The following is a 15,177-nucleotide window of genomic DNA, read 5'->3' on the forward strand; positions in this document are numbered from 1 at the left end:
GTCACTGCCAGAGCAGCCGGCCAGCAGGCAGGTCAGAGGGGAAGAGGAGGTGTGGTGGCAGGTGCAGGATGGGGCTTCTCTGGCCACCGGCCCTTCCTGCTGGGAGCCAGAAGCAGGAAGCGCAGGTGGGTGGCCAGAGGAGACGAGGGCACCAGGTGCATCTGCTGACCAGTTCACCAGCTTCTCTGGCCACTTGCATGGCCAGAGAAACCAGAGAACTGGCCAGCAATGCCATCCTGCCACCGCCTCTTCTCCTCTGGCCTGCCTGCCCACCTGCTTTTCTGCTTTTGGCTGGCTGGGAGCTGGAAGCAGGAAGAGCAGCCAGCAGTCAGAGGAGAAGAGAGTGGCAGGTGAGCCTGCTGGCCAGCTCACCATGTGGCCAGAGAAGCCAATGAACCAGCCTGCAGCCTGGCCCGCACCCTGCCCACTCTTCCTGCTTCTGGCTCAGAGCTGGAAGCAGGAAAAGCACATTGGTGGCAGAGAAGGAGGCAGCAGTGGAGGGGGAGACAGTCAGGTGCCACACGAGCCTCCTATTCCTGTGTTCTGCCCCACCCCATCCCAGTGCCCATGTTTGCCACCATGGCAGGGGCACAGCAACCAGCACGGGCAGCAAGGAGCATGGCAGGGAGTCCTTGGCAGGCAAAATGGTACCCTGCACAGGCAGCTGCCTTGTTGACCTATCAGGGTGTCCCGGTCTGTTCAGCGCTGTCTGATCTGACTGGCAGTGGGACTCCAAGTCAGGCAAAGGTCTGCTGTCTGGTACCTTTAAATGGAGATGCTAAAGACTGAACCTGGGCCCTTCACATGCACTGCATGTGATCTACCTCTGAGCTATTGCCCCTTCCCTTCCCTCTGTCTCATTCCTTGCTCTGCCTCATGATTTTTTTGGGAAGGAGCTCTTATTGGCTGTTCCTCCTGTTTAATGTGTGATCAATGGTGAAAGATAGCAGTCACCTATAACATAGCCTGAAATGTGTCTACAACATCCTTAAGGAGTCATTCTAAGGTGTTTGCACCTACAGAATAAAAAATCATGGAGCTAATGGATCTCTAAAGTGAAAAGAAATCTGACCACAATAATATATTGAATGCCCAGTTCAGAATGGATTCTTAGGCTTCGCTCTGACAGAATAATAGTGTGAAGTCCACCAGCCAGAATAACAGTGTGAACAGAAGGATTTCCATTCGAGGAGGGGGGCGCAAATCCATATTGATTTTCTCTTCTCACTGTAGCCTGTGTGTCACATCGCATGCCTTTCCAGAGGTTCCACTGACCAACAGGATTGGCTTTGGGGGTGGACAGCATAGGTGCTTGTAGAGGTAAGAAAAGGCAGAAAGCTTCATTTGCAAACCCCTTTGTAAACTGCAATTGGAACAAAGAGTCAGTTTTCTAAGAAACAATTTGATCCCCAGTTTATTTATGCACATAATAACTTGAGTTTAAAGCCAAGTTTCTGGAGAAATTAATACAGAATGAAAAGAACTGATGAGTACAATACCTGATTAAATGTTTAGATCTAGGCAGTTAATACTAAATTATCAATGGATGTGTGCTATAAAAGACATCAATTTTTAAAAATGCTAATATTCTTAATAAGATTTTGCAGGTGTTCCAAGTTCCTGAATGCAATTCATTGAGAAAAGTAGGCTATACAATGTTTCTAAAGCCAACAAGTGTCCAATAATGGTTGAAGTTCACTGCCAACTAGAATGGGAAAAGAGCAATTATATGGATTTTCTTGCTCTAGTAAGCATCATTTACCACAGAGGAAGCTGACTTTAACAAGCAACAAGTACAACTAAATAATAACATTTCTATTTTCACACACATGTCAAATATATGTTCATAAAAATTCATAATGATCTGTATTTCTGTTTTTGAATTCAGATACTGGATCTTTACTCTGTCACTATAATAATACAGCTATAATAATAGAGAAGTCCAAGCTAAATGAGAATGTTTGGCACCTACAGCAAATACTTTTTAAGAATCATACTGGGAACAAGTGTCTCACTATAGTTTATTTTGTGCTTTAAGATTTTTCTCTTGAGAACATTAGACCTTCTTTCTAGTAATGTAATTCATAAGATTACAGCTTACAGTACAATTCTAAATGTGAAACAGCAGTACTTGAGATGAGAGGCTATCATTTACACTAAGAAATAGGATGATTTCTAAAAGGTCCATGAGGTCGGATATGAATTCTGATTAATGCTGATGAAACTGACTCCTAAAAATTAAATCCTGAATGAATACTTGATACCTTCACATAAAGTATAGCTAGGATATTATTCTAATTAAAACAATTTCTGAAAATTATTATTAAATTCACTTTGTGTCAAGATACTGAGAGCTTTCCAAAGCTGATTAACAATATTAAATGAGGAATTGAACTACACTAGAAATCAACCTTTCCTGCATATTTAAAAATAATGGCCTTTAATTTGTATTCAAGTGCTATTTCCAGCGATTCATTTGCACTGAAGCCAACTTCATGGCCTGTAGATAGGGAAGCCTTGAGGGATATACTGGAACGGAGCGTGTATTATACAGAAACTACAATACTTGCGATAAGTATTGTTCTTCTTGGTTAGTCTCATTTCTAAAGAGGGACCTGGTATTATTTTCCTTTTTAACATGTACTTATAATTGACTATTAAGGATTCTAATTCATCAACCAAACCCTCACAAATCACAAAAATATAGAACTGAACAATAATTTAAATATACCATTTTTATTGTTGTTGTTGTTCTTTTAGGGTAAAGTCGCAACCTCAAATTTATGACTGAAGTGCATAATTTATTTATTTATTTATTTATATTATTAAATACTTATTATTTATATATTATATAATATTATTTATTAAATATTTTTATTTATTTATTATTTCTCTGTGTAAACCACCCTGAGCCATTTTTGGAAGGGCGGTATAGAAATTGAATAAAATACATCATCATCATCATGAGCCCCTGGTGGCGCAGTGGTAAAACTGTCACCCTGTAACCAGAAGGTTACAAGTTCGATCCTGACCAGGGGCTCAAGGTTGACTCAGCCTTCCATCCTTCCGAGGTCGGTAAAATGAGTACCCAGAATGTTGGGGGCAATATGCTAAATCATTGTAAACTGCTTAGAGAGCTCCGGCTATAGAGCGGTATATAAATGTAAGTGCTATTGCTATTGCTATATCATCATCATCTCTTAGATATATACACAAAAGGCACATGTCTCTTGTTAAGCTGTTTTCCTCTTCCATGAGACCATATATCAAGCTACCATTTTATGTCACTAATAATCTTCCACCCTTCACCTGGAACAGAAGCTCAGTGCCATACTCACAGTCCCAAAACTGGAAGAGTGCAAGTTACTTGCACTCTTCCCCTGTCCAGTCCACAACTATTTCCTAGATCCTCTAATATCCCAGACTCTTTCTGTGTGTTCCAACAAAATCCAAAAGTTTCAAAGTCATATCATGAGATTGCTATACTTTCCCTCCCTTGTAGCATCAATTCAACTGTACAAACAAAAAAGAGAGGATACTGGCTACAAGTAAATAATGTTTGATCCCCATTATTAGCAAGAAAAACACCCAAGATGAAGTGTGCTTTGGGGCTGGAAAGGAAGAGCATAGCTTTGAGTTTAAGGGAAACGACATAAATATCTGCAAGGCACTGCTCAGAAGAGGTGAGGAAATTATTTTCTTCTACAAGGGTTACATGTGCACTTCTGTGCTATGGCAGGCGAATACTCTCAGAATCCAAAAAACTAAAACCAAAACCCACACATTGGCCTAGTAGAGACAGACTGGCTAACATCCTGACTAAACCAACATCAGTGCACCAGGAACACATGCATGTGTTGTGTAAATTTTTTTAGCTCTGCAGGGCAGAGAGCACAAAGTGAGGGGTGATTTTCTTTGAAACTCTGGAAGCCTTATACAGCATGGGTGTGTCTTCCTAGCATTCCAATGCTGGCTTAGTCAGGATATCAAACATTGGGGCTATTCTCGGTGGCTCCCAGACAGTTAACCCACCTAAGTACCCCTCCCCTAAAACCAGGTTTGTGGAGCAAGTGCTCCGCAAACCCGTTTTTTAAAAAAATCATGAGTAGCCATGGCACGGCTCCACACAATGGCTCACGAGGAGACCCCCAGAGGGAAGGCAAAAAGCCGCCTCCCAGCTCTGGGGGTCTCGCCAGCATGGGTCTCGCCAGTGGGCTTAGCCCACTCTCCCCACTCACTCTCCAAAACCGGGTCTCACTGATCATGAGACCCGGCTCAATGTACTTTGAAGTCCTCAGTGATCGCATAGGCATTATGCAACAGGTGCCCACAACAGCTATACAAGATCATATAACCCTTTGATTAAATCATAAATAGTACTGAGGGAGGAAGTAGGAGATATGAATTTTTCAGTAAACACAGCCACAATGAGTGCTGGTAAAATCTGCATATCCCATAGTGGTGGTGTGATCAGAATGGAAGACATATGTACTATTTACAGTCAGTACATTTTGATATCGCACCCACACCTCCGAAATGCCATTCAATGTCCACCATTGGAAACCACAGGAAAAAGTCTATGTAGGATTGCTAGCAACATATCTGGAGTGATTGACAATCATGTCAATAGCACATCATAATTAAGCAGAACTTACCTCTTCTTGCTTGGGAATACTGAATTTTGTCATTTTTGACTTGGTCCTAGAAGAGTCTATTTTAGTTGAAGGCATCCCTCTAAATGAGCTGCAGAGTATGCTAGTTTCAGCTGGCACCTTCAGTCTTGGAGACTCATCAGGAGCCTGATCCTGACCATCCATTGGCCTTACATATGCGGTTGGTTTTTGCTGAACTATACTGGGCTTTGAAGCAAGCGAAGGAGGAAAGTTCTGCACACAGTGTCCACTGCTATGCATGGCTGGCCTTTCCTGAGCCTGAACTGCAACTTCTGTACCACAACTCAGCTTTGATTGCTGTTGTGTTCTGATGTTTTCTCCAAGTGAGGGTGGTAAAGGACCTTGGATGGTACTTGATGAAGATGGTGATGAGGGACTGGATGCATAACGTTTAATCTTTTCCACATTGTTTTTTTGGTTAGCTGTTCTGAAGTCATTATTGTGTGAATCTGACAATCCATGCCTATGTTTGTTTCCCCTTTGCTGGCTCTCCAAAGTGGACTCAGACTTCTGCCAAACCACTGCAGTGTTCTTGCTCAGCTGCCCAGAAAGCACCACTGGTAAGGAAGATGGAGGACTGCAAATGGAAGCTTGAGCATGGGGCTTTGGGTCAGTAATGAAAAGTTCATCAGCTTTGTTCACTGATGTTTGTGAAATACAGGGCTTTGGAACTCCAACAAGATGGCTTTGATTGGATCGATCAGTCAACAGCTCTTTCATTTCATCATAGTTACCTAGTGTATTTTGGATACGACTGGAGAGTTCATCTCCCTTGCTAGTCTGTAAAACACACAAAAAATGGTATTCTGTAACAAATAAAGCAATTTTATCAATTCAGTAGCATAACTGAAGAGTCAAAAGCAGAATTTATAAAGTGTGGATACATATTTAGATCTCTTCCCAACCAATGTTACATCCATTGTGATAATGCTACATTAGTGGTTAGTACCTGTGCCATCCCTGTGGTTATAATGTTCCTCTTCATATAAGAATACAGCCTCCTTGTATGAAAAATAACAATAATCTAGGCCTCCTAGATCAGAGGGAGGCAAAAATATTCAATATACTTCTGTTGTTGTTGTTGTTTCTAAAATACATTAGGCACTGTACAAACTCATATTAAAAGTTTATTTTTGCAACATAGTGCAACATGTGAAGCTGCTCTGCTTTTTATACACTTCAAAAAACAAGTGCCTAAAAAATGAGACATCAATATTAATGTGTACTTTGTGAGGACAGTTCATTATGGAAGATTGTAAAAAAGTATCTCTGGCAGCTCATGTCTAACGACCAATTAAAGTAGGACCCACAAAATAATTTATATGGTTGCTTGTACTGGACCAAATTGTTATGGTTTTAGTATTCAGTTTAGGGAAGAGTGCCATATAATTTGAAAATACTAATTAGTAAACCTCTTGAATAAAGCCTGAATTATTGCTAGCAGACAGTGCAGTTTTATTAGCATACATACTCACCTTGAAGTAAACCACTTCCTTTTAATAAAATATTTTATTCAGCAGCCAAATAAAATATTAATATATCTGAACTTTAGCAAGATTTTTGAACTCTAATACCATATGACTCCTTACAAGAAAGCTTTAGGGATTCAGACCAAAAGAAATCACCATGGGGAAGCTATGCATCTGGTTAAAGAAATATGGTTTATTATAAAGAGATATGGTCAGACTGGAAAGAGATCTTGTGACCTCCATGGGGGCAGAGAGCAACTCAACATAATAGGCGTTAATTATGAGGACTTGAAAGAAGAAGCAGAATCCTTTAAGTAAGTGTTTCAAGTAAATGATACCTGCAGGCAAGTTGTTTCAGATGTTTTAAAGAGGTAGCTAGTGGTTCTGCCTAGCCTAGTCCACCTCTAGGGGTCTGCCAAGGTCTTCTGTCCACCTCTAGGGAGGTCTTCTGTCTGCCTTCTAGTCCACTTCTAGAGGTCCTTCAAGGACCCCTGCTAACTGGGCAAAGAGGCACCTTTTTAACTTGGTGATTCTCTTTATTTAGCAAGGGGAGAGTAACTGGCCCTATCCACCCCCAGCACAGTACTTTCAGTGACTGTTGCTGGTGTCTATCTTATGTTTCTTTTTAGATTGTGAGCCCTTTGGGGACAGGGACCATTTATTTATTTGTTATTCCTCTGTGTAAACCACTTTGAAAACCTTTGTTGAAAAGCGGTATATAGATGTTGTTCTGTGTCTCTCCAGCTTGGTTGAGGGTTTGGGACCTAGATGGTACACTCACTGCCCGTGTTTCCTCACCAGGAGCTTTCCCAGACAGCAGGCTTTACCATGGGCTTACTGCAAGTTTGAATTTTCAAACAAACAAACAAACAAACAAACAAACAAACAAAAAACCATGCAAAAAATGGATTTTTGTTTTTATTTTACCCTGGACATAAAACAGGCTAAGCTGTTTTACACACAATGCAAAACCCAAATCATGTGTGAAGTGCTGCTCAATATCTTGCATGGATTTTGGTGTGAATCCAGCCGATGTGCAAATGCACACCCTCCATTCCGGTGGAGAAGCGAGCAAAAAGTCTGCTCCAGCAGGAGTTAGTATCATCTCTTTCTGAAATGTCAGGCTATCCACATCTCCAGTGCCAGCAACCCATCATTCCTCTCCTCTGTTCAGTGCCTTGCCCTCTTCCTTTTGTCAGGGCTGGGGACTTGTCTCCATACCTTTGTCCAGGCCCAACAGCCTCTCCTAGCCAGTTCCAGCTCACCTCATAACCAGCCATCAGCTCTAGATATTTATTTATTTGACTGATTTGATTTGATTTCGATACCACCCTTCCAAAAATGGCTCAGAGCAGTTTACACAGAGAAATAATAAATAAATAAGATGGAACCCTGTTCCCAAAGGGCTCACATTCTAAAAAGAAACATAAGATAGACACCAGCAACAGTCACTGGAAGTACTGTGCTGGGGGTGGATAGGGCCAGTTACTCTCCCCCTGCGAAATAAAGAAAATCACCACATTAAAAGGTGCCCCTTTGCCAAGTTAGCAGGGATATAACTTGTGGGCAACAACAGCTACAATTGAGCTGTACAGCATGACTAACTATTAGCATGGAGGCCAAGAGGGAAATGCTGCACTCAACAGTTTTACTCTGAAGGTATACAACAATTTTTGATTGTTTTGGATCTTGTGCCATTTAATATTGTCACCAATGACCTGGATGGAGAAGCAGACAATAAATTGAGAAAGATTATAAGCACTCTAGAAATTTTACAGAATTCTCAAAATCCTAACTATGAGGACAGTGAGACATCAGAATAAGCTGCAAATGGAGTTGTGATATCTACTTCCTTTGAATTTTTTCAAGAAAAGGCTGATCAGGAATGTGTAAGGGAAACATCAGATATAGGGGTGATTCACACGACCTACTGGGCAAGTGGAGGAAAGACTGTGCAATATTCATCCTCCCCCCACCCAATATGATCATGGAAAGGTCCCTGGGTTAGGGATGTGCACAGAACCGGGGTGGGAGGGGTCAAAGGCAGGAGGGGTGAAGCTTTAAGGGCAGGGGAGGGTGCACTTACCCATCCCGCCGCTTTCCCCCCACTGGCATCCGATTTCAGTAAAGCCCATTGGGCTACCTCCCTGCCGGCCCGTTTACTGAAACTGGATGCCAGTGGGGGGAAAGTGGGGGGAGGGGTAATTGCACCCTCACCCATCCTTAAAGCTGCACCCCCTGCTTTCAAACCAGCAGAACCACTTGCTGGTCGAACCCATTCGGAGGCCCATAAAGGTTCCATGCACACCCCTACCCTGGGAGCGTGGAGCACACTTCCACATGAGCAGTGCTGCGCCGAACAGCATGCAGCACTGGAGGCCAGGACAATACCTCTGAGTATTTCACAATGCACCATATGCTGAGTGTGGAGCACTGGGGGATCCCACAGGAGACAGGCACTCTAGGCCCTTATCTCTGTGTCTCCTCAAGCTGAATGCAGTCCAAGAAGACACATAATCAGGGTTAGGGTTCTCACACACAGCCTAACCCAGGGTGGGTTTCCGTTAGGATGTGCATGAGAACAGCCTCATAGTTTATTTCATCACAGGTTAGTGAATGAGATCAACTGAGCCTCTTCCATTCATAAACCTTTGTCCCATAAGAAGTGGGAATACCTATTTTTCCATTCTCTGAGAGCAATGTATCAACAATTCTTTAGACATCGGGAGTAATATTAGTAAAAATATATACCTTGTATGGTTCACTGAAGAGAGAGTAAGTAGCGTTAAATAAACCATCATCATGTTGGATCTCCTGATTTCTCCTCTCCCATTCTTTCCTCCGCAGCATATTTCGGTCAGGGTCATAGACACTACAACAAAAGAAAGGAAGGAACATAGAATTGACCAAATAAATATGAATCAGTTTATTACCAGTCCAATAAGACAGGGAAGCTCAAGTCCCAATATACTTCTGTGCCACATTCTCCCTCCCTGTCTCTACACACAAACACCAATTAATTAAATTCTGAAGAAGGGAGGAGAGATTGGGGGACAGAATTTAGCCTGCATTGAACAGGTCTTTATGGTGGAATGAGCCAGAGGAAGTATTGAAGCATCTTTTTAGAAGAAAAGGCTGACAACTTTTTAAAGCAGATAGTAATTAAAGCTAGAGTTAAATAGAAACTATGAACACATTACCTCTTCTGACAGTTCCTTTAGAGTGTTATGAGAATGCTGCTTTTAAAAAATCAAATACTAGCTTCATTCTATAGTGTTTTTTTCTTCTTTAATTAACAAGCTCCCTAAAGAGCGGTTAAATCTACATGCTGCAGTGGCTTTCACAATAATTCACCTTCTTTTGATCTCAGCTAGGGTCATGAAAATACAACTGAAACAGTTCTTCTCTATGACTAATGTGATACCATCACAACTTCAGAAAATAAATAAGTATACTTGGGGAAGTGCCAAAGACTGAATTAAATCCCTACAGAAATATCTCCTTCTATCCAATAAAACAAAACCCATCCCTACAACAATAGTAAGACTAAGGACAAAGTGGTTGACATCCAGACCAAACTTTCACATGCTGAATAAGGTTTCATATGTGGAATGGGGAAAGGGTGATTTTCATTTATCCTTCTTCCCCTTTCCAACCCCTTTGTACTTTCTGAAAATATATCCCTGAGGGCTCTGCAGTCCTCAGGAATCTATTTTCAGGAAGCACAGAGGTCTATAGATGGAAGCAAGGATCAGTTAAAACTGCTTCTCCCCAAATAATGAAACATTATTTGGTGCACTGGTTGTCATCCAGTGTCCTCCTGGGGCTGGGTTGATTTATCCCAGTTCCCTAAATTTTGGTAGCCTGATTTACATACTATGCCAATCAATCATATTAATCTGGGCATTTTTTACTAACTGTTTTGTGTTTGCTTTTTTGACACCACAGGAAATAGGAAAGGCCCTACAGAAAGATACCTGGCTATTTGCTCATGCTATACAAGAATGGTCTCTCTCAAAAATTCTACCTTTCTTTCTTCTACTCATCTGCAAAAGCAGCAAAGAATGTATGGGAGAAAAGTAGCAGGTTGCTAGTTATACCATGCTTGCTTCAGCTGCTCCAATAATACATGACTGCACATGGTCCTCAATTATGTAAAATAGAAATATCAAGTATTGTTTTTCTCTTAAATCTTGGATCCTTGGTAGTTGAATATTAAAAACAAACAATTTGTAAATTTTATCTGGTTTAGAAGGAAAGGGAATGACCTCCTCAATCAGCTGAAGTACAATTCAGGCTGAAGTTCTAAGCACACCTACTTGACAGTCCATCAGATTGATTTCAGAATTTTACAAACCAGCCATTTTGATTTAGAAATTTTAAGTAAGCCAATAAGCTGAGTGGAGTTTTCTGAGTAGAGATGATGGCAGTCAAGACTGAGTTGGCAGTATCAGCATCTCCTTAATTTTACCTTCATTGCTCACATCCCACATTAACTGCTCACTTAATTGCTTGCACTAAATACTGTAGTACTGACAACACTGAGAACATAAGAAGAGCCCAGCTGCCAATGGTTCATCTAGTGCAGCTTCTTGCTTCTGCCTTCCAGCAGTGGCTAACCAGATGCTTTCAGCAAGTCCTCAAGCAACAACCCCTTTGAATGTAACAGCCCTTGGCCTTGAAGCAACAGTCCCCATTAAGGCAACAGCCCTGTTGCTTGCTTCCAGCAATCTAGAAGCAGAAAGCAGCTGGGAAGAATGTGTGCAAAGGAGAAGCAGCAGGTAGGTGAAAGGGTTAAAGACCCTTCCTTTCCCACATACCTTCCCTCCAGATTCATGCCTTCTCATTTTAAAGGCCTCTGATGGAAACCCAGCTCTCCCACTGGATAGTTTGGCCCTTAGGTAACAAGGCTCAGCAAAATGACTGCCTCTGACCATTGCCTGTCAGTGCAGACCATCCTAGGCCAGGTGGACCACGAGTCTGCCTAGTACATTCATATGGCTAATCCTTTCAACCAAACAGTGATGTTGAGCAGTCATCTTGTTCAATAACATGATCATCTAATAGGTGCAAATTACTTTTCCTTGCATGAATAAGTTGCATCAAATTCCTTCACTGGCCAATTTAATGACATCAGTTTCATTTTCAGCTAAACAAAAATGATTACTATTCCTAACTCTATGATACTAATGGCTTGCAGTGATTTCCCAGAAGTGACAGTTTTAAATTTCTCAGCATTGAGAGCATTTTGAAATGAAAACACAAGCCAGAGTGCAATTAGAACAAAGTATCTGCTTTTGATGGACTTGTGACATGATTAATAAAATGCTATGCTTACATTGCTAGTGACTTTAGGCTTCCTCACCAAGTTTAAACAGAAGTTAATTTGAGGATTCTACACTATTTTTTCCTCCATTTACAAATAGAAATGCCACAGGGCAAAGCAATTACTCTGATTTACTGTTTTCCCTTTGATTGAACATGAAGATGTAGCAGGGTCTCAAAAAAGCAGCAACTTAACAAACTGTACTCTTTCTCTCAGACAGATAAAGTACCTAGTATGCTATTTCAAAGAGTTTACCTCCAGGCAGCAGTGCAGAGCAAACATCAATCAGTGACATGTGTCTAAGATGAGATTGATGTTTACTCTCACAGCTTTTCATCTTACATCCAATAAATTACTTCTCCTTCACCAAAATGCCTGGTTAAATTTCATTTTTCACTTTGCAGCATGAGTTTTAAAACTTTTGCTGCCAGCAATTTTAAAGCTGGATTCATTGATGCTTCATCCTTCATAGCTTTTATGATTTCTACTAACCATGAAATTCTGCTATACAAACATCAATACAATCATTCCGAGTCTTCGGGTATCAGCTACTTATGCACTAACAGAAGCTAGATTGAAGGTGAAAGATTTAATTGAATTCATGAAAACCCTAGAATGGAATATACCCTTTCCCAAACCCAGCTATCTATGACTCAATAAGGCTATTCACATGACCAGGAGGGTAGGCAGGGGGGAGGCTATGCATAACTTACCTTCCCCCCCAGACGATCCAGGTAAAGCTGCTGGGAGAGCGGACCATGCTCCTAGATGATCTGTGCTGCTACACGCAGTGCCAAGCATGGTGCATTGGGGGATATTCCCATGAGATTGGTGCTCTAGGCACCCATCTCTGTGTGTACTTGGGCTGCAAGCAGCCCAAGCACCCACATGACCCTGGGTAAAAAGCTGGGGGGGGGACTGGGTCAGGTGGGTGGGCAGCATCGAGATCCGTGCAGATCCCGGCGCTGCACACGAGCAGCCTGACCCAGGCTGGGCTACCCTAATCCCTGACTAATGCTTTATTAGTACATCTTGACTAATAAAGCACCAGTGCAAAAGGAGAAGAACCAGTGTAGTGCCAGGGCTTCTGAAGAGTTCTAAACTAAAGTTGTACTGTGTGGGTGGTGGGGATGTAATTTCAACTACCCTGGAATCTCTCTGGGTCACCCAAAAATATATTCAACTGTATGACCCACAGGGACATATTTTGGGGCAGCAAGCAGCACTTCCTGGTGAAGGGGAGGCCCACATGGAACCAGCAGTGAAACTGAATTAGTTGAACTTTTAAAAGCACCAGTGATTCTCCCACTGCATTCCTGCTTTGTTAGTCAGGATGCCAGTCACTATGTGCAAGTGTATCTGATCTGCAAGCCACATCATGGAAAAGCAATGGCACTGAAATTCATTTTTTTCTCAACTGTTTTCAACTGTACATGCCCTAAAATCACAAGATGTGACTTTTTAAATGCAAAAAGCTTGCTAGCAGCATAACTAACTTGTTTAGCATGTTTAGAAAGACATTAAATTTTAAACTAGTTTAATGTAGTAACTATAAGAATTATAAGGTCAAAGATGCTGCTACCCTAATACTTCTCCTAATGGGTCAATTTGGTACTGATTCTATCTTGAGACTTGCCAAGACTATACTGAATATGGCTCTCTTCTGGAACTCACTCCTTTAAAAGCAAAAGGCCATTAGCAGGCTATCCTGAACTCCCTATTGCTTGGGGAATTGGAAAACAAAACACAAATTCTTCATTTCCTGCAATATTTTAAAATCAGCATAAAATATTTATGTTCCCAGATGTTTGCACAGTTAGCAGTGTGACACAGTTCACTTCTGGAATAAAAATTCCTAACAGCAACAAAAATACAGAACTATCTGTCCTATTGTAGAAAGCAAGGGGTGCATAATTGCAGCTGTGCATTATATTTCATGTCCAAGGAAAAGCAAAATGTGGTTATTTCATTACCAATGTCAAGTCTAGTAGTAATAAATTCTATGACTCATGAAAACTGCCTACACATGCTATCCGAACAAAGCAGCATTTTCAATTTACCGTTACTATAATGGATAATGACTGGAGGTTCATCAAAGTTAATCAAGAAAATGATGTACGTGTTATGCCGTGTTATGATTCGTTTGGCTTTAAAAGGGTCTGGTGTGGCAGACAGTGTGTGTGCAATTATGATTTACCATATTGTAGACCACATATAAATGCTGGGTAGCAAAACAAACACTACATGTGGGTGTGAAATGTTAGGTTATACAAGGGCTCAGTACAATACACAATTAAGTGTACTTAACTTTATGTACATTTAGGATGCTTAATTATGCAGTGAGTTATCTCCATCATCACTGGTAAGCAGCACACACAGTTCTTTAGACACTGATGTTTTCCTTTACAGTTTTGCTTACAGGAGTGAAGGTCTGGGGGGCGGACCCAGAAAAATTTAGAGAACATGTAAGACCTTCCCCCAAAACTTCAAATATGAGGAGGAGGAGGAGGAGGAGGAGGAGGAGGAGGGGAAACCCTCTCCAGAATACATACATGCACACACACACACACACACACACACACACACACACACACACCCGAATGCTGAGTAAAACGCTTTTTAAAACCTGGGTACCACAAGGACTGCTTCCTCCAGCGTGTGTATCCACCCATGCATCATCACTGAAGGCTCTCCTCCAGTGCTCCCTCTAATTTTTATCAGTGAGCGGAAAAAGTTTTGTTCTGGGTGGCCGCATCAAGGCAGTGTGCGCACATTACTCTCCCTCACACACAAGTAAATAATAAATGTGACACACATTTGTAAATCCCCCCCCCAGTCCCAGGCCCCCACCTCTCTTCTGCTGCTGCTTGTTAATCAACACTGAAACTAATTTCAGCCTTTTGGGGTTCTTTGAGAGGGTGAGAAGGTCAAGCAAGATTCAGAAAGATTCAGTGGCAGGCTTGTATGAATTGCTCTGTCTTATGCCACCACAAGGTTGGAGCCCTCTGACCTGCTGTTTTGTCTTGCCCCACACAGCCTTGCGAGGTCATCCCAGGAAATTGCCTGTTTGTGCTTTGTGTTATAATAATACAGTGACTTGCAGCACTGAAGCTGCATTCCCGCTCCACACCTCTGTGACTGCAGCAGCACGCAAACGCTCTGGCCACCCTACCATTATTTATTTATTTATTATGCTGCCATTCTCAGAGCCTCAGCGTACGGGCTTTAAAGGTTGAAATCATTATTATTTTAGAATTATACTTGGGAATAGACTGGGGATGGGGACTAGTGTTGCTCTTTATGTTCCAACTTCCAACTCCAAGGTGTGCTGTAAGAACATAAAAACAGCCCTGCTGGATCAGGCCCAAGGCCCATCTAGTCCAGCATCCTGTTTCACACAGTGGCCCACCAGATGCTGCTGGAAGCCACAGGCAGGAGCTGAGGGCATGCCCTCTCTCCTGCCATTACTCCCCTGAAACTGGTACTGTGCTCCAGTTCTTTTCCCCAGACTCCCTCCCACTGGTGTTCCCTCAGCTCTGAGTCCTGATTTCCCTCTTATTTCTACACACACACACCTTTCCTCTGTTGTCTGAGACTCCAGATTGTATTCCCTTGGCTGCTGCTCCCCTCCCCCCCACACCTTTTCTCATTGTCTATCAGACTCAGTCCAGAGTCCGGTGGCATTGCTCCTCGGCTGGCTCCCATTTGC

The 15,177-nt window shown here is 42.1% G+C and overlaps 1 protein-coding gene across 4 annotated transcripts in view; it reads right to left on the bottom strand.

Moving 5' to 3' along the window:
- AFF3 (ALF transcription elongation factor 3) overlaps nt 1-15,177 on the bottom strand; it is a 451,975-nt gene that overhangs the window by 368,376 nt on the left and 68,422 nt on the right. For all 4 annotated transcript variants that reach the window (XR_008318873.1, XM_053306211.1, XM_053306212.1 and 1 more), the window contains exons 2-3: nt 8,894-9,014; nt 4,656-5,453 (exon numbers count right to left, since the gene is read on the bottom strand). Coding sequence is in view for 3 of the 4 variants with exons in the window: in XM_053306211.1 (XP_053162186.1) it covers nt 4,656-5,453; nt 8,894-9,014 (919 nt within the window). In the remaining variant the exon portion in view is untranslated. The remainder of the gene's footprint in view (nt 1-4,655; nt 5,454-8,893; nt 9,015-15,177) is intronic.

This window comes from Hemicordylus capensis, chromosome 3 (genome assembly GCF_027244095.1).
Source record: "Hemicordylus capensis ecotype Gifberg chromosome 3, rHemCap1.1.pri, whole genome shotgun sequence".
Classification (NCBI taxonomy): Eukaryota; Metazoa; Chordata; class Lepidosauria; order Squamata; family Cordylidae; genus Hemicordylus; species Hemicordylus capensis.